The sequence below is a fragment of the Periplaneta americana genome, chromosome 14, assembly GCF_040183065.1.
Source record: "Periplaneta americana isolate PAMFEO1 chromosome 14, P.americana_PAMFEO1_priV1, whole genome shotgun sequence".
Taxonomy (NCBI): Eukaryota; Metazoa; Arthropoda; class Insecta; order Blattodea; family Blattidae; genus Periplaneta; species Periplaneta americana.
In genome coordinates this window covers 69,877,437-69,904,475 of record NC_091130.1, presented here as the reverse complement: position 1 = coordinate 69,904,475, position 27,039 = coordinate 69,877,437, and the positions used below count along the sequence as shown (strand labels likewise).

Sequence of the window (27,039 nt, the reverse complement as noted above, 5' to 3'; positions counted from 1 at the left end):
CGGTTTATCAATTATGCATATATGCCCTTCTTCAGACACATCCCTCAATTACCACACAGACCACCTCTCACGGTGTATTAAGAGCAATACTCTGCAGTGAAGAGTCTGCAAATGCGATATGTTTCTTCCTAGAGACGGACACTGGATCAATGACGCAAAAGTACCCATCATTGGAAAAAATAAATATATTATTTTTGGAAGCCTATTTTCTGGCATACTTTCTAAATGTTGAAACAATCTTTCTTTGTTTTATCTATTTGTTTCGTTGAGTTGAATATTTTTATCTAATTCCCAATATTTTCCTTTTCTTGTTCCTGCAAGTGAACGGAGAAGTTTCATCTGCCTACTTCTATTTTACTTTCTCCAAAACTTACGTAATAAGAAACTTTTCTAAGTTATTCTTCTCTAAAAATCATCAAAACGATTAACAATGTATGAAAAAATGAGCTAATGTGTTGCATAGAGACTCATTGTTCTAATACTTGCGTTTACGAAACAAAGTAAGTCCACAATAATGCGCTTGTCTAAGAGTGTTCTAACTACAGTTGTGCATGAGGCTCTCAGATGACGTGATGGCCCGAGGAGCAAATAAAAACTTTTCACAGGCTATATTACAGCCGGAAATCAAGAAGAGAATCTCTTGAAAGTTGTTGTTCTCTCAAGACACCGTGAACTGACACGCCTGTAAATGACTGCTGTGATTTGTTAACTATGGTACAAGTTTGTCCATGACCAATTCTGCTAGTATAATCACGTTGTGTTCGCATAGGGGAAGGTGAAAGGATGGTCATGTCATAAGTTATAAAAAATACAAATGAAAACCTGTCGACCTTCATATTCCTCGTCAACATCTAGTTTCCGACGCCTATTGCAAAGCTATAAATAATGTTATATTCCACCACATCGGAAGAGCCAATGTCCATGTAACAGATTCATTTCCCCCAGTTTCTGTTAAAAGGTCGCTTTTAAGATTACTTGTCCCCATTACACTACGTTATATAACTCTAAAAAGAGGTTTATGCAACGAGGTTGCTTCTCATGGATAATTATTACTTTCGTATCTATGACAGAAACAAGTCTTTACGGTCTCTGGACTCCGGTTAATATATCTTATTTGGTAGATCCCACACCGTTAATCTCATTCAAATCTCTCAAGCCTCTACTTCTACTGGGATCACGGCCAGGTCCATCAACTAACAAGAATTAACTATTTCGCGTCTAGCTAAAATAGGAAGTATTTCGTTAACACAAAAATGAGTCACAATGATGGCATATTTTCTCATTGTACAATTTACCCGTTTCACAGGCATTCCCCTCCATTATCACATTGCCAGTGAGTTACTGTTCTCATAATTAATTTTCTAGAACTGCGATGGGGAAAAGGAACTGCCCACCCTACCCCATTATCTCCTGGCTTAGTTGCCTCATGAGTCATGCCTTATTGATGTCACTTGTGAGGTCCAGACCTGTCTTCGGACAGTTGACTAAACAAAAACTATAAAAGCGCGGTAGGGTAGCTCAGTTGGTAGAACTAACTACGGACTGGAGGGTACCGGGTTCAATCTCGACTGGAGGCGGGATGTTCCCATTGCAAAACTTCCAGAAAGGTTCCGATAAGTAGGTAGATACGCAGGCAGATAGATAGAAGATAAATAGACAGACAGAACAGATATTCTTCTGCTAAGACTAGAGTGACTATAATTACATCAGCGAAAAGTGAGAAATATATCCTACTTTAAAATAATACCTTACAAAAGTTTATTTTAGAACACATGAACAGTATTATGGAATTAACATAATTTTACAATAAAAACAGCATTATGTAGTGTAAAATGTACAATAAAATAGTATTACCTATGTGATGAACATATGTAGTAATATTGTACTATATTATATTGCGTATAGAATTATATATATATATATATATATATATATAACTCTTTCGGCATGTGGACGTGAAGTCGTTCATGGCCCTTCATGGGCTGTCGTGCCTCGGATAAAATAAATATATTTAGGTTGTAGTTCCTCTTAAAGTTATTCATTTGATAAACCTGACTTAATGAATGCAATAGAAACTTGAAACAAATATGACTGAATTAATACACCTAAGTAAATCCCTTTAAAGACTTCAGAGCACAGGCTGTTTTCGCCACAATTATTTGCTCGTTGCATTTGCTTATTGCATACATATATAATGCAATGAGTAAACATTGTGACAGAACACACCCTGTGCTAGTAAGCCATAAAAGGGATTTACTTAGGTTTATTACTCCAGTGATATTTCTTTCAAGTATATTGCATTCATTAAGTGAGGTTTATCAAATAAATAACATTATAAAGGACACTGCAACTAAATTTACAGAATTCTTATTGTTCACTTAAGTGTATGTCACATTTCCGTCAAGTAACTTGACATTGTCGCATTGTCGGGGGCAAGTATCTCATCCGCACTAGATGCGTCACAGTCTAACCAAACTGAATGCCATATTTTACACTGAGCTACTAAATAAATGCTGCCACATACCTAATCACCGACTGCAAACTATTTATATTTTGAAGTTTATCGCTACATAGCTGTAAACATGAATGTTCTTTTAAATGTAATAAAAGGAAATAAAACAGCCAATAGTATACTGTAATGACTATAGAATAACACTACATCTATAGATCTATATATTTTTGAAAATTTTGAAAATACAGACAATAGTAATGGAATTTTAATACGCAACTTAGTAAATAACCTGAGGATGCCTTAGCAATGTAAGGGAAAAACGTTAATTAAACATAAAAAATAATGATAAGTTATTTTACGGAAAAGTGACATAGGCCCCTACACATAAATTAGTAATAAAAATTGTTCGTAGTAACAATATGAATATCAAAAAATTTCCTGAAGTTCAAACAAATAAGTAAAAGACAATAATAATGCTTCTCGTACTGCAACTGTTTCTCTCATTCGTCCATTAAGAAGACGTAACACTCTCCCTATATTAGCATAGTGTGCTAGGAGTGAGAAGAAATATTGTGCTATGTTCAGGGATTCACTGAACTGCTCATCAGTATGAGGCATTACCTCATCCCAGTGCCTGCCAGTTTCAATTTTATTTTGCACAAATGGCTAGATTTAAACTACCTCAGTAAATAATTAACTGTAATCTAAAACTATACTTTCATCTTTCAGATATTAATAGAGATTTCAATAATTATTGCTCGTACTTACCAATTTGGTAGTTCTAGCAATATCCATGAAAATGTGAAAAAATAAGCTAGTCTATCATTCCAAGAAGTCAAATATTAAACTGCAGCATCATAAAATGCTATCTAAAACTTCTACACTGATTGTCACAATTATTTAACAACTGTTTAACAATAAAAGAATTCAAATTTGCAGGTGTTTATATGTCGCCATTAAAAACCGAGGTAAAAGACAATTTCCTAAAAAAATAAAACAGAGACATGTTGTGTCCTTAAAACGGGACAATCCAGATCAATAGGGGCATAAAATTCAAGGAGCATAGTCTCTATACAGAATTCGCAGTTTAGAATAGACTAGACTACAGATCTTACGAAAAAAGTGTTGCGATAATTCTCAGCTACACAGTTGGCACACAGTACAACACTTGCACTCGCGTATACAATAACAGTAACGTGCCTTTTCCTGCAACAGGTGATGTCAACATACAAACAACAAAAAAGAATCAGAGACAGCACATCGTGTTTTTCCTCTCGGAAGCTGCTGAGATGAAGGGGCATAATTCATACTGGCACTCGTCCCAAAGAAACAAGTACGTACCGGACAAATTTTTCTACTACTTTGTGCTGACAATCATTCCACGGCGCAACGAAGCGAGGGCTGTTCCCTTTACTGTACACCAAACTCCCCCAAAAAGAGAGAGATAATAAGAAGATTAACTCTAGAATTCTATATTCATGTGTCATTTAATATACTCGTAGATACTGAGAGAAGTATTCTTTATAAAAGCTAATTCTATGTTCCTGCAAGTTAAATATTTAGGAATTATTATAGACCAGCATTTACGTTGGGATAAACAAATTGTTTTCATGTGTACAAGTATAAGACAGACAATTTATAAATTCATAATACTTCGAAATGTTATCACTAAGGAGACATTGAGAATAGTATTTTTAGCTTTGGTGCAATCATTAATACAATATGGTATAATAAATTGAGGTGGAGTAGCATCATCTGTACTTAATCCATTAATTTTAATACACAGAAGATTAATAAAAATGTGTCTGACCAAAAATATGGATCACCCAACAAATTTAATTTATACAGATTTTAATGTATTAACTATAGAAGAAATTTATAAATGTAGTTTACTTACTACCACAGAAATCAAATAAAACATAAATCTAATCGACATGAATATCGTACTCGAAGACAAAAGTCTACTTTCCCATTAATTGAGCCTAAATGTCATATAAGTGCAGCTCTTAAACATGGTGCTAGTTTCGGCCCAAGACTTTATAATAAAATTACAAATCATTTTCCAAATTTAAAATATTTTAAAATTGAAGCTTTTAAAAACGAAATTTATAAAATTATTCATGATATATAATATTAACAAATATATCTATTTTTTTACCTTTTTATTTCTGTCGACTATATTCATGTTTTTATTGAATATCACTGGCTTCTGTCTGATTGTCAATCTATATTAAATGTGTATTTTTCTTTTTTTTCTCTTTTGTTTTTTTTCTCTTGTGTATTATTTATTGGTTTGAATTAACTTACTTACTGTATTTAGTAAACTGTCATTGTAAATTTTATGTTATATTATTGGCTAAAACTACACCCTGCACGAGCCTGGCTCTTACGGTAGTGGCTAGAAACATTTTTGTTTTATCAATTTAATTTGTACTCACTAGCTAGCTAGTTAAATAAATAAATATGTAGTTTCGACAGAGCACTTAAAAGTTCAGCAACATCTCAGGAAAACAAGAGCCCAACAAGGCTCCGGAGCATATTCTTATTTTCGAACACTCTGTAGCTACTTGAATTCAATTCCAATTTGTGTATGCAGATTTATCTCTCTACTATAGGCACCGAGTTTTTGTCTCTGATATTCGTACTGCGTAAAGTAAATAATCTACATAGTAAGAGAAAATAAATTAACCCGTAAAATAATACATCGTTTGCGTTATAATGTGAATATGTTATATTTTAGAAAATGTAACAATTAAACCTGTTTTATGTGTTTTTTTTTCAGTGATGGGACACGAAGGCTTGCACTGCAGCCCGAAGCTTATTGTGCTTACCACTCCTTTATATGGATGATTGTTTAAGACCGTTGGACCGCATTTCTATTAATATCGTGATTCGCTGTTTGTGCATCAATTCAGCTACATAACATTCAGTTCCAACTCAACCAAAATTCGAATCTGGGTCCGTTAGTTACCGTAGTCACTACTTTATAGCGGTGGACTGTTTTATCTGTTACACAGAAATGCAACTTGACGAATTACGTGATATAATGTATCGATCACAATTCTTCAGGTATTTTTCATGTATATACACCGTGTCCACACTAAGAGTATATAGAAATAATAGCTTATAATTTCACAACCGTATATTATAATTCCTTAAGAAATCAATAGAAAAACTCTCCAAGATTTCGTTTCATACCTTTTCCATGGCCATTGTTGTGTGCAATGTTTTGTTTCAAGCTTATTGTTAGATGGCCATTGTTGTGTGAAATGTTTCGTTTCAAGCTTATTGTTGCATGAATGAAAATTTGGATTTATCAGTCTAGTTCCTTGTCAATAGAGATGTGGACGGTACAGCAAGAAGTTCAATGCGTGTTCTGGTTTACAGAATTGAATTCAGTTACGCGTGTTCAGCGGCGCATACGGAGGGAATTGAATGTGGATTCTACTACACACAAATCCATTTACGAGTGGGATAGAACTACGAGATAATGGAAGCTTGATTTCAAAGACGGGGAAACATTCTAAAAAGCATGTGGCCGAAATGATTGTGAATCAGGTGCGTGAATCATTTCCTAGAAGCCCACGTAAATCACGTACCTTGATATGCTGGAGAACTTTGCTATTCCACAATTTCCGCCAGGTTTAACATTTTAGCAGGATGGTGGTCTACCACACTTCCATCGAAATATTAAAACGTTTTTGGATGTAACCTTCTCAAGAAATTGGCTTGGTAGGGGTGGGCCAACTTCCTGGCCGCCTAGATCCCCGGATTTAACTCCTTTAGAGTTTTTTGCGTGGAAATTTATTATAAATTTTGTGTTCAGCAGAAAAGTTAGTAATCTGCTTGATTTGAGACAGAGTATCATTCAAGCAGTTGAGCTTATAACACCTGATATGTTGGTGAACACCTGGCGAGAGATTGAGTATTGTTTTGGTATCTGTCGAGCTATAAAGGTGGTCATGTTGAAGTGTACAATGAAAATAAAATTTTTTTCAGTTACTCTATACAATGCAGAAGAAATTTATTTAATAAACCTTATCCAAGTTACAATATAAGCTGTTATTTCTGTATACTTTAAGAGTAGATACAGTGTATAACGCCCTTATCTATTGCAGTTAACCATAATTTTCAAGTGTAAATTGTGTATAATTAAAAAAAAACTTAAATTTAATTAGTTTATTACAACAACATTGCAGGAAAGTACAGAAACTCAACACTTGAGAAAAAGTGTATATCGTACTGAAAATGTCCTTGTATATTTATATAAATTCTCCTTGTATTAAAAATGTAAAGTAATTAGTAAATTGGATTGATAAGAAAAATAAAAATTCTTATTATACGTTATTTTTTGTTTTAATGTCTCCATTAATCCTGTATAAGCTATCGGCTCGATTCGTGCTCCGTCGTGCTCCGAGGCCGCACTCAGACGTGGGTTCGAGTTCATTACCTGATTTTTTCCCCCCATCTGTAAGGTGAATGTCAAATAATCTCGCGGTAGATCCTCGGATTCAAGTCGTCAAATACCATCTCGCTATTGCCAATTTCACCGACGCTAGATGCGCTTATAGTTATTACAGGATCATTAAATAACCGAGTACAAGCAGCTAGCATTTACATGTAGTTAGAGTTGAGATTTATCATTTCTATCGGACGTATCATAAAAGAACACAATGCAACGTTCTTCAGAACTATCTCAGCACAAAGTTTCCATGACCTGATGGTATCTACATCAGACACTAAGTGTGCGACATGTACCGTAGGCAATAACACCCACCTACAGCTGGTTTATCTGCTTGCAGGAATTCCAAGACATTGCAGGAAGCGAGAAGCTGGTTTCACACTCTCTCTAATACTTAATGCCACAGTTAGTTCACATCGATCTCTCACAGCAACCTATTCTTCTTCGATAGAGTTTCATAACAGTGACACTTTATTCTAAGATGAAGTTCCCATTCATTCCGTTTCTTTTCTTTTGATGGGAGGGCGTCTAGTTTTACTTTATCATTATACAAAGTGTAAAGAGGAAGTTTTGTGGAATTGTAAAAAATCGATTTTGTTTTAAGTAACCTTAGAATTGAAAATGTGTCTTCTTCATTTTGTGTGAGTACAGTGATATCTCATCAGTAGGGTACGGATTTTTAGGTCGTTAAAATGTAATTTTAGGTGCCTAAAATAGGGTTAAAAGTGAAGGAAATAGTCTCTAAAGAATTGAAAATAGGCTCTAACAAAAAAATTATGTTTTTTTTAACATATTCAAAATCATCAGGAATTCACTTCTAGAATTTAATAATTTTAAATACTTATACACCGTTACATAACTACTACTAAAAGTACAAGAACAACAAACATCTAACTAGTTATACATAAACTAATCAATTAAATGTGAAAAATAAGTTTTAGACATAAATTCAGTACACAATAAGTAACGTTAATGTCCATAATTTTGTCTTCGATTTGTAAAAGAGGGCATATCCAAAATAACAAAGTGTTGGAAAATAGCAAAGATTTTAACGAAGTTAACAAATTAAGATGCTCATATATTTTGTTCTAATTAGATCATTATGGGTACATACATTCAGGATCCATGAACATTTTAATTTTTTTTTTTTGGACGTGTTCCCTTTTGCAAATCGACGACAGAATTAGCTTCACAATAAATTACTAATACTTTTTCTAAATTTTCAACTAAAAGCAATGCCGTCTGTCACTCAACACAAATTTGTATGCTGAAAATGAACGCTCCACATCCACTGAAGTAACAGGAGCATATTTCAATTTTGACACTAGTTGGACAGCAATGTTATATTGTAAATCCGTGTTCTTCCCTGCTAGGATATCTGAAGCAGTACGCAGGACCTTCAGCCCTACATTCCTCTGCAGAACTTGCTCCAATTTATCCCGTACTTTATTTCCAACAGAACCAGGAGCACATTTGGAATTTAAAATATAAATTTTCGAAATAAGAACGGATGTTTTGACCTACTAGACATAAAACATAAGATCAAAATAGGCATTTTTAGGTACTATTAAAATATCAATTTTAGGCATAGTTGTTTATGAAACGTGTACTTGCAAGTTTTTATGAACTTATCTTCTAAGGATTAAAATAGGTTTTTACCTAAAATCCGAAGTCTACTCATCAGCTATTTTAGTAGTAGGATTCTTAAGAGTGAAGTTATCCGGGAATGATGCACATGAAATATAATAATCTTGTTCAAAAGTTAATGAACCTACTGTATACTGTATTTGAATTCAGCAACGTATAGATAAAATATAACGATTATTTTCCTAATTCTTTACATTACGCAGGATAAACTAACAAATGAAACTAACATACATTGATGGAGGTAAAAGGGACAGTACTAAATGGTCTCTCGGATGCACAATTGTTGACAGTTGTATCGAGCAATGCTACGTACAGAGGCCTACCTGCAAAATCCAGAGCATGCACGTCCTTGTCGTGGCTCCCGGGAAACATTTATGGCTAAGTATGCAGAGATGAAAAAGCGAGTTCCCGACGCTATATTTGGAGCTCGTCAACTAAGTGAGAAGACGCTGAGAGAATTATCGGTCCTCCAGGAATGCTGAACATTTGGGGCTAACAATTCCAATACCGAAAAATCAGAAAACTTACAGAGAATTAGACCTATGGTAGTAAAACCTCAGTAAGATACTATTGAAAAAGGAATGAATTACAGATTAATATACGAAAAAGGAACGTATTAAGAAGAATATTCCGAGCAGTTGAAGACAGGGGTTTATGGAGAGTAAGAGCAAATCGTCGTTGTTCCTGCAATAACTCCTATGTGCAAAATATGAATTTTTTCAGTAGGAAGGAAAAACACATTTATTCTTCTATGGCAGTAGTAGTGCATAGGAGATTGTGAATTCTTACATTTTCGAAAGAAAGAAATATAATTACATGTAGGAGATTTTATTATTTGCTGTATCATTATTTAAATTATAAAATAGAGCAAAAATCTGAAAATCGATAAATATGTCACATAGGAGTTATTGCCGGAACAACGACGAAATAAAGGATTGATGGATTTCTTCCAAAACACTAATTATTAAAAACAGACGTTTGAAATTTTTTAGACATGTCTATAGATTGCAGAATGATAGACACCAAAGAAAGTAATGGAAGGTAAAGCAGGAGGAAGGACTAGTGGTAGAGCAAGCGCGAGATGGTTGGTTGTGGTTAAGTGTGATTTAAGAAAAATCGGTGACAGAAGAAGGAAAGAAGCTGAGGATAGGAAGATCTGGAATGACATTTGTAAGGCAGTCAAGGCTTACAAGAACTGTAGAGCTCCGGAGTTAATCAATAGACATAACATACTATACAGGGTGATTCACGAGGATTTACCGTCATTTACGGAGCTTATTCCCGAAGACATTCTGAGCAAAAAAGTCATATAAACATTTGTCCTAATCTCAATATTTTCAACGTTACACTAAATTGAAGTTGTTTGTAAAATATCTTTTTTTAGTTTTAAGAGTGAAAGAATATTACGAGTAGGGAATGAACTATTCAGAAGTATCATTTCTTTAATTTACTAGCGTTCTGAAATGTGTTGTCAATTGCTTTGTACAGATTTTGTTTTTCAATTTTTAACTAAAAACAATTTGACATCATTCTTACGCACTTGTCACAAAAATTGTTACAAATCATACTATTTTAGGAACTTGATTCATTGCAGTTTAATTATGCATCCTAATGTACAGTCTTGAAGAATTAAAAAAAGTGGCGTGATTTATATCAATTGTTGTGATAAATGCGTAAGATAATATAATTTTGTAGCTAAAAATCGAAAAAAAAAATTCTGTACGAAGCAACTATGGAATTTACTACACATTTTTTGCTTCAGAATATTAGCTAATTAAATAAATGATACTCCTGAATAGTTCATTCTTTATCTGTAATATTCTTTTACCCTTAAAACTCAAGAATAATGGTATTTTACGAACAATTTCAAATTAGTGTAACTCTGAAAATATTGAGATATGCACAAATGTTTATATGAAATGTTTTACTCAGAATGTCTCCGGAAATAAGCTCCGTAAAGGACGGTAAATCCTCGTGAATCATCCTGTATAATAGATCTATTTATATTTTCGTTGTAATTTTAGATTAAACTTTTATAGTCTCAGGACAGATAACTAGATAATTTGGGAACAGCTTTCCTCTCCAACTGCTAGTGCTTTTGATTCTAATTATCGACTTGACCTCCCTCACTAGAAGTGATACATCGGAATCGTAATACTTTACTGCAATATGCATCTTGGTAGCTCAATCTACGTTATAATATGATGCATATTATGATAATGGTGATGGAGAAATTGTGGAATTCTACAATAAGCGTGAAAATATGTACCAAATGCCATCTTATTCCGTCATAAATTCCACTTTAATTAGTCGGTATTCGAGTCGAAATCTCAATTATGAAATGTCGACACTCTGGTCGTTCGGCTCATACTATACACATGGTACATTTTCGAACTACTTCAAAATATATGGTAATATCCCGAAGAAAACATGTTGCAATAACGTCTTTTTTCTTTTGGTTTCGGAAGGATTTGAACCCAGACCACTTGTCGCGAGCCAAAGACGTTATAATATCGCGAGCTGGGGTGCTCATGATTTCTCGACTGCAATAGGACGTTGCACAGGAAATGAACTGACAACAGGCTCTAAAGCCACACACACACAACTACTGACAAATTAGTCCGTAATATCTTGTCGCAACATTCATTATCGTACCAGGGACAGCACTTCAAACAGCCGCAGGGCGTGGATTGATTGCATGCTAATAATACGCGCACCATTCACAGCCAGAGTAACAGTAGTCTCTGCAACCACACCCACTACGATGTAACAACAGAACTGCATCTGAAGGTGAACAGTAATACGAGCTCTTGAGGTCGCTGCAGTAAACGAGTTTTAATGTGCATCAGTAACGCAACTCGTATCTCCGAGACTTGCAGTCGCTTGTTCTTAAAAACATAGAAGACGTGTGACCTTTACCATTGGTTAATGATCTCTAGTTCAATCTAAGTGGTTGTTTATATTAATTAAATCACTAATCTTCCAATACGAACTGCGATATAAATTTATTTGTTAAGATTTTAGGGTTCTAGAATGATCGTATTAAAAATTACCTGGAGATTTCAATGCTAGTATAAAAAGATGTCTATCATCACTCAAATTAATAAAACAGCGCGCAAGAAGCTGTGATATCTGGAGGGACTCTGTGGGTTAAAGCAGTCATCATTTAAGAAAGAAGCTCAATTTAGAACATTCGTGCACATAAGCAATCACGTAATTTCTCGAACAAATTTAGTCAGTTACTAAGTGACGAAGTAACTACGTCAGATATATTCTGATTGGAAAAAACTTTGTAGGCCTATATTTCAATAGCTAGTCTGTAAAATAATATCTAATGTTAACTATGAATAAATAATTGCAGTATACAATTCACATTTAATACTAGTAGAAAATAAATATACAGAGTGGGTCAAAGAAACGGAAGATTTTTAAATAGTGAAATGAAACTTCAGATATCGTATTAAATTAACTTTAATTATATGAAAATATCGAATATAATGTGTCATTTGCATGTAACCACTACTTCTTGAAAATGATGTCCATCAAATGTCTTCCACCAAAGTGCATACATTCTTGTAATCGCTCTTTGAAATTTCTCATTACACTTTGCAACATTTCCACTGTGATATTTGAAATTTATTCACGATTTGCTGTCTTCAATTGTTCAAAGTTTCGCAGTTTGTTTGCGTATACCTTACTTTTCAGATACTCCCATAAAATAAATCACATGCATTCAAATCAGAGGATCGTGCAGGCTAGGGAATAGGATCTCCATTTCTCGATATAATATACTTATCAAAGAAATTTCTCATTTCCGTCATAGAGATGGCTGCACGCTGCAATATGTGCTGTTGATCCGTTGTTACGAAAATTTCTTCCTCTCAACTGGCCACTTAAAAATGTTTTAATTATTATGACATAACGAGCTGCATTAACAATTTGCGCACGATCATTGGCATCCTCAAATAAATATGGCCCAATAATTCCTTTGGAAGAGACAGCACTTCAAACGGTTACCTTCTGTGAATGTATGATCGAATCCAGGTTTTAATCGCATGTGAAGAGGATATAGGATCATGATGACGGAGTTGAAAGTGGAACGGCGAAATTCCTTACGAGCTGTTTCTGCGCATTGGCCATTTAAATAATAGGATTTTACATTGTTCACCAGTCCAATGCTCCATGTTTAGTAAACTGCAACAATGAGGCTAAAAATGACAGTAAATCTAAGCCTACTAAAATAATCCATGTCCTACCAACAAAATTAAAATCTCTCGTTTCTTTGACCTGCCTTGTATAAATAAATTATCAAGCTGAATACAATCAATGAAGCTACTACAGAGCTGAGCAATTGATAGACTGGTTTTAAAGGTCACGTGATTACGTACCCGAAGAAGCACTATAAAATCATCTTACGTGATGGTAAACCCTATGCTTCTCCCCCCCCCCTTTCCACAAAACATCGAAAAAGTAAAATTATTCCTATTACAGACGATTGAAGGCACAGGATAATGGGAGGTTAAGGCTCCCACCTTTATAGACAATCGGCATCAGCAGCAGTAGGGATATCAGTGCTACGTGCCCGCCGCCTTTACCACTAAAGAAATACTCCTGGTAGTCATTTCTGTTAGACACTGAGTGGAATCCAAAGCCATAGTGCAACCGGAAGAATTTCATTAATTGGTAGAAAAAGCGCATGGCTCCATCGGGAACCGAATTGGCGACCATCCGGTTTGCATCTCAGCGCCTTAACCGCAATGCTATTGCGCCCCACAAAACACTGAAAGTGCAGGGAAAACTTGTTATAAAGGCTTTCGAATCCAATGTACTCATTAATATAAATTATTGTCATAACTGTTTCACAACTTTCCCTTGGCAATTAATTACTTCACAGCTTGTCCTATCGCTGGGATAAACTAACAGTCTGTGAAATCATATTTACATTTTAGCTACATCTCTGTTTCTGTTTCGCGTCCTATAGTGTGCAATGGAAAATTAATCGTGCGTTATTCAGTATTAATGTATAATGTAAATAACATTTGTCTACATCCGATATAATCTAGTCCAATAATAATTTGTCAATGGAATAGTACGAAAAAAAAAAAGATGTCCACTTTGTTTCAACTCTGTAAACACAAATTAAAAACATTTGTGCAGTCATTATTTCATTAGTTTTCTTCTTGCTTAAATTAAACGAATACAGACACTTTTATTTGATATTGTTCTTAATATATAAGTTGATTAATGTTATAAGCTTATTATAATTTTGTAACTTCAAAATGTTATTGATAAAAAAACAATAAATTTTGTTCAAATCCAGTACACATAAATAATAGTTTCAAAAGTGTTGAATTCACACACAGACACGTCGTCCTGATATCTTGTTCTACTGGATACACTGCTTGTCACTGGATTCGAGCTACGGCGTTCAAATTTGAACGAAAGCGATTAATTTTTAAGGGCAATATAAATGTTTAGCATTATTTCCTTCGGAGGTGCAACACATCGGGACATCCTTACCATAGATTTGCGGCAGGTAATAGTTATTTACGATATAAGTATCGTAATGTATCATATTACAGTACGAGATGGAAAATTTGTGACACGAGGCCGAAGGCATAGTTCGATAACCCATAGTAGTACAGTGATATTTACGATGGGCATATTTTAGGCCTACAACGTTTTATGTGCTTTCAAATTGTACTGTTAATGATATGTTACTATTTCAATAATACTTAGCTTTCCATACAAAGCGTTTGGAGATGAGTTATGCAACAGTGCGGCGAATTTTGAGGAGACGGTTTCGGCTCTATCCATACAAATTGAAAATGCGTTTTTAGCTCAAAGGACAAGATAAGCAGATTCGTATCAATTTCGCTTTGCAAATGTTACCACTGAACAAGGCAAAACCACTGTAAAATTGTTATTGCTGTTTCTTAACAACAATGTTGTTTATACAGAGACATCATTTCATTTTTACTTCAATTTTTATTGTACCTGAGTTTTGAATGTACTTCATTCCCACCCCCTCTAATGAAGTTCAACCGTCCTCCACACAGATCCAAGACCGCATATACAGTCATAGTAGCCTTACGGTCATAGTAAACAGTACGTTCCAAAAATATGTTCGCGTTTTCCAGTGACGAAAAAGCTTTCAATATTGAATCATTTTCGCACAGGTACTGTCTGCCATTTGCCTACGTCGCACCCCGGTTTCCCCCACCAGCTTTTATTCGCCAGCTAGTGGCTGGGCTGTCTTAGCTCTTTTCTGAGAACATTAATTTCTGTTAGGAATTGGACGTCTACGTAATGTTATACAACTGTTTAAAATAACTTAAATAAAAGGGTCTCGTTAAGTAATTAATTGTCACGTGATTTCCTCCCTTTCTGCGACCCCAAGACATAACCACTTGGACGGACAGTAGATAGTATGTCTGAGTAATTTTATCTTTTCGGATCGGGCAGAAGTGAAGATTGAATTTACAGTACGTAAGGTACTCTTTTATAGAGTAGGTACAGAATTATTTCAACATGAGTTACTAGTACGAAGGACGAAACTGGTAATTGAAATTAGGTACAATAGTCTTCAGTGCGATAATATGCACATTAGAACTGAAGCCTGTATCGAAATGAACGGCCACCATTTTTAAAAAATGTGTTTAAATATTCATATTATGATTATTTTTCAATTTAACTTCATTCTCTATATTGTACGCTAATGTGCTGTAGACAATATAATATACACTGCATAATGAATACGTTCACATGGACAGCTCAGTTAGTGAGTAAAAACACTCATTGTTAATATTGTACTGTATTTTGATTAAACAAAAACCTAATGAAAATGATCAAACTCAAAAGTGCAATATTTCCTAGTTTACGTAAATGTATGTACTACTTTTCTTCCCTCCTATACCTAGTAAAGTGATTTGTTCGTATATTACGCCAGTATCATCGAACTCCAGTCGTGGAAGGGGGTAGCAAACGGCGTTGATCCAGAGGTATATTTTTATTTATTATTGGGTTATTTTACGACGCTGTATCAACATCTAGGTTATTTAGCGTCTGAATGATATGAAGGTGATAATGCCAATGAAATGAGTCCGGGGTCCAACACCGAAAGTTACCCAGCATTTGCTCGTATTGGGTTGAGGGAAAACCCCGGAAAAAACCTCAACCAGATAACTTGCCCCGACCGGGATTCGAACCCGGGCCACCTGGTTTCGCGGCCAGACGCGCTGACCGTTACTCCACAGGTGTGGACCCAGAGGTATAGGCAAGTTAATATTAAACATGTTAGTAAAAAAAAAATGATGTCCCTGTATAAGCATGACACCAGTTAACATACCGGCGAAATGCATATGGGAATAAAAAAAAAACAATCTCTCTAAAGTATAATGGTATCTATATGGGACCAAACGTGTTAATAACTACAACTATTTCAAACTGGGAACTTACTTTAGAATAACCCTGTATATGAAGAAAGTATTACTTCTGATATCAATATTGTATCGAATATTGTAAAAAATATGCAGTTAATGTACTGTGATCACCAAAATGTATTCTTCAATCAGAATCAAATACCTTATATGATTTATATCCTAAAATAATTATTGTAATTATAAAATTGTTAAGAATAAAATTAAGATAATGAATCCTACAATATCTTGCACAATAAATAAATTCTTTTTTATATTTTTCGACGTGTGCTTCACTTTATCGCAATAGTGTGGTGAAGTAACCCATTACGACATTTTATGAATGTCAAACTTTGGCGTAACGTAAAAAAACGGATAATATAAATTTATTTTTTTTTTATTGATAGGACTTTGATAGGACTCCAGATAAAATTTACCGGCCACTTCTCTCCACCTCAAAATTAAATTCTGTGGGTAGCACAATGATTATAATATGAAAGCTTGTCTATGTATGGACGTGCCCAACCTTTGCACACATACAGGCACCTATTAAGATCCTTATGCTAATGCAGATCTGTTGTAGTAACATTTTTCATTGTCAGAACAGTCCGAAGCTAATGTATACACCATAGCTGGGCTGGACTAATATCTATAGATGCATATACAATGTACAGTACGTAATAACCTTGGCTGATGAGGTCAACTGGATCTGACTAATAACACACCTACGGTAAAAGTTATGAATATATCCGCTTTAACATCGATACAGCATTATGTGGTACAAGAACCTGCAATTGTTTTCATTCCAACTAATAATAATAATAATAATAATAATAATAATAATAATAATAATAATAATAATAATAATAATAATAATAATTTAATTAAATAGGACTGAGTCTTTCGTCCTATTTCGTCTTCACTCTCCAAATATTTGAACAGAAGTAACATGACTGCCCGGCTATGTTCTCAGTTTGTTGTTAAAGCTAATACTTTAGATTCAACAGGGTAACACCAGAAAAAAGTACATCATTCTCTATATTAAGGACATAAATCTCCATTTCTCTAACGGGAATCGAATCCTTGCTCATAGGGTTTATAAATGTAAATGCTACAGCTTACGTCACAACACAGAAAACAAATTATTATTATTATTATTATTATTATTATTATTATTATTATTATTATCCTTGATAATTCTAAAATCACCCATATTGCGCCAAAGTGCTTCGAGAGAATTTACAATCATAAATAAACTGTAGGTCTTACGAGAACAAAGTTGCCGTTGTTCTCTAGTTCCACAACTGACACACAATATAACACTTTCAACAAATTATTACGCACTCATGCATACAATAACAGTAGAGTCACTCTTCCCTGAAACTGCCAATGTTGTCCCAGACACACAGCAAAGAGGAAAATCGCGTTCTGACATCCAAAGTGGACGCAGAAGACATGAGAAATTATCCGCCAAATCCAGACATCTGGCCTGTCTGTCCAGGTTACCTAGATTACTAAGTTAAATTCTGCTTATGCATCTAATGTTTAAAAGTGGTCCTTCTAAAATAAATTTTACATTGTGACATATATACGAAATTATCATTAGTCAACGCTGAATCCCGTACACGGTAATGTTTTGTGAAGAAGAGCTTCAATATAAGACTAATGGCCAATATGTTCTGTAGGCCACAAAAACAACTTCCAAATCAGAGTAAAATGTGACTTTGAGTAAACCTATTATGCAGGCGAACCAGGTTCGAGTTCTGGTTAATTCCGGGATTTTTCGTTGAAAAATCGTGTTGGAATAATTTGCTGTCGGTGATACCTCGGAATTCTCCAGATTCCCCATCATTTGGTTAACATTTTTCTATTACATTATTATATTTGTAGCATTTCTCCCAGGAGACTGGTTCAGGAGCTTGAGGGTTGCGTGCATGTACCTTGGATACACAGCGAGCCTTAGAGTTGTCCACCGGTATGGGTGAGACTTCGCCGTGCAGGGGATTAGTACAATGGACCAGGGAATGGTCTCCAAGTTCCCGGTCGTCATGACCTCCCATACTTATAAATTAATCACTGAATATATTTATCTATTGGCAGGAAGAGTTATGGCATTTCAAATGCGTGTGCAATGATAATACAACATGCAGTTAGTAATAAATACTGATCTATACAGTACTTAAGTGCAAATTACAGTGCGAGCAGAAACATGCAACAGTTAGGCCTATTTCAAATCGTAGCGACTAACTCTTGTTTGCAGATTACATTACGTTTTCCATCTGAACGTAACAAGTACGTATATGAATAAGCAATCTTAAAAAAAATCACCGCAGAGTTTATTATATTATCAACGTACTGTCTGCAGGTAATGTGATAGATAAATTTTAACACTTTAGTATACGTAAACTAAATTGCTTAATACCTTAATTTTGTCTACTTCTATGATTATGTGACTTAAATTTTTAAGTTTCTACTGAAGCAAAAGCACTTCTTGTGATTACAAAACGATATCTTGGTACATAGCTACTGTATATGCTGCTTTGAATATAATTGTCACAATTTCTTTATCTAATGCATTAATGTTTCTCATTTAAAGATACATTATCATTAATGGTTTGCATTTTTAAGAATACTTAATAAAATGCAATAACTGGCACGATTTACAGTCAATTAAAATTATTAATGCCGAGAACAATGTTCCTGGCACTCTTTTCACCCCTCCGCTTAAGCAGTTACTTTCCGTTTGTTCTGATTGCACATTGCACTTACGTGTAATAAAATTGTTAACTGACACGTTAAAACGACGTGCCTCTATCGTAGCGTACGATGTGCCTTCGCTAGCGACAAGTAGAAGTCACACAGATAGTAATAGAACGAAAAAGCCGAATTTTTGTGTTAGATTATATTGACAGCTATATACTTTTTCAGGTGACTTTTTGACAGTATTAGATTTGATCCAGCTGACCTGTTGTACTAATCACCAGCTAAGGGGCATTCTCACCACGCCAGTCAACTGTGCTAAGATTCGTTGCAAAACCAACAGAAATGCAGGTTATCTCATATGTCTCTAGATCAATTCCCTTTCTACTTTGCCAATCAGTGATCGGAGAAACGCCACTAAGATAAGCACAGAATGGAGATCAGACGGAATGATATTGCCAGCTACAATGGAAAGCGGGAGAATTCGAAAAAACTCCGACTGTGACCTTGTCCACCACAAGTGTCATTCTGAATTTTTCAAATGAAATGTACTTAGGTGAAGTTAAATAATAAATTGCAAATTACATCGACCCTTATCGACTGTAGCTGCTTCGCTAGTGACAATTATTAGAAAGAAACGATATAAGTTAATTTTCAAACAAAACATTATTGTCAGAGAGTTCGTATTGGCAACTAAGTTTCTGTAGGGGCAGTATATACACATCAAGAGGGGTTTCGACCTGGTTTTGTGAAAGAATCCCTCGTGAGAATGTGGCAGTGTGATTCTAGTTACCCCACATGCTTCGTAACGGGATATGTTCATTTTCTAGGGCAGTACAAGATACCTACGGGAGGAGGCTCGGAGCTGTAGACTTCCGACGGCGGGTACTCCTTCACCGTTACCGTGGCCAAGGAGTCTGGTTGAGCTTCCTGCTGTTTCTCCATGCTGACTTCCTGTTCCGGTATTTGCAGACTGCGCAGAGTGGGGGAGTTGTTCACCGCTCGACAGCCGCGGCGGATCTGACCACGAAGCACTACCTCGAGAGCACCACTATAACATCAGATCGAGAAAGTAGGAGGGTAGAAAACTAGGTCCTGGCCATTCATTGGTCGACGGCGAGGAAATTGAGGTCACTACAGCTCACGAACAAAACGGCGAAGATGCACCGAGGGATTCGGTTATCTTTACTGCATCAAAAGCTATACAGATTTTGTATTTCAAGTGAAATGCATGATGTTCGGTTATCGACTTCTTCATTCCTTGAAGGGAGGAGACGAAAGTGCGGGTGGATAATCAACTTGCGGTGAAAGCTCGACGGTATGAATTGACCAGCAGTCAGCAGTAATCTTCAGTTTTGATGTTGCTGCTTACCAGCATTGGCTGTAGGTAACGATTTAACATATTTTACACTTCACCAAGTACCAGACAGGGATGAAATTACTGTTTAATCAAAACCTGTAGTAGGTATAGAGGATTTTCATCAAGGTTATAGACGAGGGTATATCTCGTTATTTAGTACAATCATTCCTCTGTTCCCTTTATAAAAAAAATTGCATTTTAAAAGAGGATTTTACTCGTTTCTTGTTATTTCCGCACATTTAAGATAATACGATATGTCTACCTTTCTTGCCTTTAATTTTCATCTAAAGATTTGATTTTTGCAATAACATTTTTAAGATATAGGTAGGTCTATTAATATTTGTTTTATTTCTTTCCAATAAGCTTAGGCTGATTACCTGGTTGATTTTTTCCGAGGTTTTTCCCAACTGAAAGAGAATGTCAGCTAATCCATGGCAAGTCCCCGGCTTCATCTCGTAAAATACCATCTCGCTTTCATCAGTTTCACCTACACTAACCTAGCAGTTGAGGCAGTGTCATTAAATAATCTACTTACACAATAACATGGCTTTATTTACATTATAATTTTCGTTATAGGGAAAGTAACAAACTTTGTTAGAACGTAAATTGTTACAGGTGTCAGAAGAATACAGAAATTCTGTCGGTATTTTTGTCACTGATTTATGTATAAGGTTGCATACCGGTACACAGTTTTCGTTGAAAATAAGTCATTGTACGTACATTTTATACCTCCTGTTCCTCACACACGTAATCTTTCAACATTATGGACATTGACATCCAATGGCAATCACTTTACCATTTGAGGACAACTCTGTCCTTCGGTGTGAATTCCACTGTACAATACATACGTATGAGTGTGTGGCGAAGCGATTGTAGAAAGAGACATAATATATATAGGACTTTCATTTCAACACTTCCCAGTCTAAATAACTAATTATTTAAATTGAATTCATTTTAAGCAAAAAAAAAAAACACGTCAATTTAGATATTGAAGGGGAAGTCTGAAACCAGGCTCAATATTGTATTTTATATTTCACCCCACCACCCTCAGCCATCCCCCTTTAGAAATTTCAAATTGCACCTCATATTTTTATACTTAAATATGAAAGAGCATTCAATTGTTTATACACCTCATTCATTTATTTCACATCTTTTGTTTTATATCGTTGCCTAGCAACCTCGATTGTTGTTACTGTTGATTAGAGCTGAAGCTACAAATACCATTGAACATTTTCTTGTAATAGTTGTGTCCGTGTATTAAATTATTGTAAAATGATGTGTACCCTTCAAGAGAGAACAGAAATCATATTTATTTATGGAGTTGTGCTCGTAGAACTGCTAGAGCTTTCAATGAGAGGTGACGTAAGTTACCGATATGTCATAGATCTAATACGGAAATTTGAAGAAACTGGTTCTGTGTGCAATAAAGTAAATGGGCAGCCTAGAAAACTCGATGAAACTTCGCAGATTGAAACACTAGGTCATTTCATTAATGAACCCGCCACCTCCATGCCAAAAGTAGCTGCTGTAACAAACATTTCGGTTGGTTCCATACACAAAGTGCTGAAAATAAATAAAATTTTCCTCTACAAAATACAAATTCACCAACAGCTCAGCGAAGACGATTTTGATAGAAGAGTAGAATTTTGTGAACAGATGTCTCAGAGAATTGAAGATGATCCAAATTTTTGACACAAAATGTTTGCTTTATGACGAAGTGACTTTTTCTTAAATGGGTTTGTCAACAAGTACAATTGCAGGTATTGGAACATTGAAAATCCTCATGTGTTTCATGAAGATAATACCCAATTTCCTCAGAAGATCAATGTGTGAGCTGGAATTTTTGGAGATGATATTGTTGGTCCAATTTTCATTGAAGAAAACCTGACTAGAGAATTGTAACTCAACATATTTAAAAAAAAATGTAATTGACCCACTTATCACACTGTCGCTAGAAAACCAAGTCAATGAAGGAAACCTGGTGTTGGACAAACAAAATTTGCATTTTCAATGGGACGTAGTTTCCTCACACTATGCAGTACCTGTGCGACAATGGCTGGATAGAAGATTTCCTGGAAAATGGATTGGTAGGAGAGGTGCTGTAGAATGGCCGGCGAGATCTCCAGACCTGACGCCGCTTGACTTCTTCCTATAGGGTTGTTTATACTCTTCCGCCTGAGAATATTCAAGAACTTAAAAATAGAATAATTCAAGAATTTAATCGGATTAGTAAGGAAACACACCAAAATGTTGGCGAGGAGTTCCAAAATAGACTGTATTACTATTGAATCAACAATGGAGCACATTTTGAACACTTGATTTAGTGCAAAATAAACTGTTTCTTGTCAGATTGTCAAGCAAAAGATATGATATAGATGAATGAGGTGTAAAAACAATTGAATGCTCTTTCATATTTAAGTATAAAATATAGGGGTGCCATTTGAAATTTCACAGTGGGGGTGGCTGGGTGTGAGGGGTGAAATCTAAAATGCAATTAAGTCTAGTTTCAGACTCCCCCCCCCCGCAATATCTAAATTGACTGTTTTTTTTTTTTTTTTTTTTTTGTTTAAATTGAATTCAATTTAAATAATTAGTTATTTAGACTGGGAAGTTTTGAAATGAAAGCCCTGTATAATAAGTTCTGGTATTTCATTTTAAGTTGCATAGAGGTATCGAATCCACCACTATGGCATTCAAGCCAATGTTAAAGCTCTGCGTTTGAACAGTTTCTTACACCGCGGCAGGAATTTATTCTTAAGCCCGGTTCAGACGGTGCGTGTTTCTGTGATGATTCCAAGGTGGCTGCGCGGATGGGTCGCCTCACCGGAAGTAATGCGCTTTGGTGGCTCCGTGGATGGCTAGCTTGCTGGATTTCGAGGGTAGGTTCCTTGCTATTTTTCGTGATGGTTTGCAGGCTGGAAACCAAAGATGATCATATAATATCACCACTGAAACCATGTCGCCATGTTCGTTGTTTTCCAGCTAAATCTGTTTTTTCTATATTCTTTAGTTTCTAAGAAACAACAATTAAATATCGGACTTTAGCTGTTTTGCACTTTAGGGTTTAATTACTTTCGGACTTTAGCTGTTTTGCACTTTAAGGTTTAATTACTTTATTACGACATTTACTACTGTTAATGTAGGACTTTAGTTGTTTTCCACTCACGGTTTAGTTTCTTTCTGACCATGAGTGTTGGCAACAAATGAAGCAGCAGATGATTTTCCAATTTGAACTGTGAAAAGAACAACTACCATCACCGTAGGCAACACGGGAGCCTGCCAGTCAGCACGCAGGGTACCCATCCGCGCAGCCACCTTGAAATCCATCACAGAAACACGCACCGTCTGAACCAGGCTTTAGTAACAATAAAATGACACGTAGGGCTACATTCTCATTATTCAATTTATACGTTTCACAAAAGTAAACTTATTTTATTGTGTTGTCAATTATTATATTCCCGTTTATAGTTTTTCTTGACCTAACTTATCTTTTTCTTTAGCTAACTTACCATTCCTCATGAAATTTCAGTCAGTGTATGAGGCCAATGTCCACTTAGCATCGTAATGAATTCAAAGAGCTGCAGTGAATAACAAAATATGATTTCATAAGCCAGCTGTAACAGTTGAGAGGATCATCGTGCTGACCACACGTTACTCAGTTACTAGTTGGATGATCGTTCACTTCTTCTGAGATACATGAATATGACCCCAGCAGTCGGCTGATCAGTTTTGGCCCCTTATGGGATATCGCGCGACATATTATTATTATTATTATTATTATTATTATTATTACTACTAGTAGTAGTAGTAGTAGTAGTAGTAGTAGTAGTAGTAGAAGCAGTAGTAGTAGTAGTAGTACTAGTAGTAGTAGTAGTAGTAGTAGTAGTAGTAGTAGTAGTAGTATCATCGTTATCATTAAAAAAAACATGGTACACAACTTAAATGAAATTATTTAGTAGCCTATAATTAGACCTATACTCAAATGAGAATATTAAGTTTCGTTTTCTGGTTTGCGTACAAAAGACATTCTTTATAAGTTAATATCGAGTGAGCAAACTGTCTGCCAGTCAGGAAGAGAGAGACATATCTCCATTTTCCTGCAGAAAATTGAACTCGAGTTCTATATATTTGTAGCTATAACAAAAGGTTGTACTGTTTTTTAATATTCTTACCCCCACGACCAAGATAAGCCACTTTAAATTTAACGGTCAGTCACGGCAGAGATATAATTCAATGCATTTGGCCTTATTGCATGCACCACAGTCGGCTATATAGGCTTACTCGTATGTCTAAGTTTACATTGAAATAGTGTCAAGATGTCATTGTCTAAGAACAAGCGATGACGTATTTACATGATTTGTGTAAAGAGTTGAAGGGTCCGTTGAGAGAGGAAGATACACCACTTAAAGAAATGCAGAAAATTTGCTTCTATTAAAACTGTATTAAGTGACTATAAATAATAAAGAATTTATTTTGTAATCTAAATATAATAGGCTACAATCTAAATAACAGACTAATAATAAATTAAGATATTTAATAAGTAGTATATTTTTAACGATGCATTCAATCACAGAATTTTGCTCTCTTGGCCTTTCAAGGGACGGGTCCGAGACTGATCCTTACACGTAGGCATACTTACATTGTCTCATTGTTCGCCCGGTATATGTGATGAATACTCCAAATCCCAGGGGTGGCTGAGTGACAACCGTGCTAGATGGCCATCCTATCTCAGTCCTGACAGAGCGAATTCCCATAGGGAGACACCGAGATGCGCCACGGTCACCTCAACTAACTCCGACATTATAGTGCAAGGAGCGCCACGACTTCCTCCCGGATATAGTGTTAGATGCGCCAAAGTGTCATAAGTCCCTATAATGACACATATTGTATTTTTCATATTTTCCACTTTACCAGACTTGGATGGATACGACATTACGTAGGTCTGGTTAAGATGATTGATCAACGCATTTTGTCAGTTAAAATGCTTTAGAGAATTTTTTTTGTCCTTATTGATATGCGACTTATTACTGTTCAGTAAGTTTAGAGCAGCAGTGGCGAAAATGTGATCGTGCGCCGAGCCACTGTGTAACCTGCAACGTGCATAGCACCTATGGAGGGAGGCGGACACCCGAAGGGGAAGTGAAGCAACTGTCTGACTTATTAACGGATTTTCATTTTCCTTACATCAAGCACTTAAATATAATTTTATACAGTACAAGTTATAAACTAATATTTCGTACGTGTAACGAAGAAAGAAATGAATAAAACAACATAGGCCACATTATCACAACCTAAAATAAACTGTCTTCAGAATATCTCTGCGACAGAGTTTCAAAATCAGGAATTATGTCACTTACTGCCAGTCGTAGTTGATCACAAAGGTATTTGTCTGTCAGTCGTGACCTATATTTGGTTTTTACTATTTTCATTGTTGAAAATAATTTTTCACAAACGTAAGTTGTAGCGAACGTGGCTTCAACGGAGCAAGCGAAAGAACGAAGCTTCGGATATTTATTTTTGGCAACGATTTGAAAAGTACACCATTTGTCAAGTCCTTACATCTAGCTTTCATTTAACATCACATTGTAAATCTGTGAATTTAAATTGAAGATCTAACCGCATTATTCGTACATCTGCTGCAAAAAGGATCGACGTACAGAGGTAATAATAATAATAATAATAATAATAATAATAATAATAATAATAATAATAATAATAATAATAATAATAATAATAACACTTAACCTTTTAATGTTTCGTGAGTGACACGTAGTATAATGGGGTTTTATGTTATACAACCGTTTTCTCGTAATACTTGTCAACAAATAATACATTTAATATTCTCATCATTTGGCAGCAAAAAAATGCGTCCTCCCATCCCGTTTTTGTAGATGTACATGGTTTCGAGAGAGACATTGCGACGATACGCCACTAGCAGGTCAGAGACAAATACAAATGGAACAGAGTTTGACTCCAATGAGTGGGAAGGTGGGGTTTGGGGGAGTAGGAAGCAAGAGAAATGCATAGCTATCATTGCGAGCCGCAATGTCCTCGCGAGTCACATTTTCGCCATGGCTGCTTTAGAGCATCTGTTTTCATAAAACAGCCCCTTAATAAAATCTGTTCGTGTTATTCTGTTTTCAGTGTACTGTTCTTTGGGCCACAGACTTCTCGAATTCTTCTCACTGGTACATGCTGAGAACTGCTTCGGATTTCTAAATATATCAAGGTTTGGAACTCCAGTATGGTGTCAATGAAGATAAATATGTCGGGATGATTATGACAAAAGCTGAAATTGAACTTGGATGGAACGATTCTACATAATTTGTGTTTTCTTTCATTCCTGTAAGTGCACGTTTGTCCACATTCTGTGGAGGGAGAAACTAGGCGTCTGAAGAAATATAGTTCTCGAATAATAATATGTAATCGCAAAAGGAATCTATTCTGTCTCCTTCAGGTTTGCTAGCTATCAAGTCATATGTGAAGCAGCCAACAATGTCTTAAATTTGTATAAATGGAAGTCCAGAAATGTAGCCCAAAATTTACCAGACTCATGCCCACTTAAAACAAGTTTGGGTCCCGTGGCGTACTTAGGTATTGTACCTGCAGTAATTGTCTAGTCGCGTGGCGCTGCTGGAATGTTCACCAATGCACATTTGGGGATTAAAACCCCAACCGTGGCGCACCTGATATACACCTGCCCCATAGTAGTACGTGATAAGGTCCACACCTGTGGAGTAACGGCTAGCGCGTCTGGCCATAAAACCAGGTGGCCGGGGTTCGATTCCCGGTTGGGGCAAGTTACCTGGTTGAGGTTTTTTCCGGGGTTTTCCCTCAACCAAATATGAGCAAATGCTGGTAACTTTCGGTGCTGGACTCCGGACTCATTTCACTGGCATTATCACCTTCATCTCATTCAGACGCTAAATAACCTGAGATGTTGATAAAGCGTTGTAAAATAAACTACAAAAAAAAGTACCTGATAAGTCCCAGAGCCCTG

General features: G+C 35.6%; 1 protein-coding gene across 1 annotated transcript in view; it reads right to left on the bottom strand.

Annotated features, from left to right (window-relative positions):
• Msr-110 overlaps positions 1-27,039 on the bottom strand; it is a 160,512-nt gene that overhangs the window by 114,009 nt on the left and 19,464 nt on the right. The window contains exons 2-3 of the mRNA XM_069844688.1: positions 22,072-22,214; positions 19,529-19,730 (exon numbers count right to left, since the gene is read on the bottom strand). Coding sequence (XP_069700789.1) covers positions 19,529-19,730; positions 22,072-22,214 — 345 coding nt within the window. The remainder of the gene's footprint in view (positions 1-19,528; positions 19,731-22,071; positions 22,215-27,039) is intronic.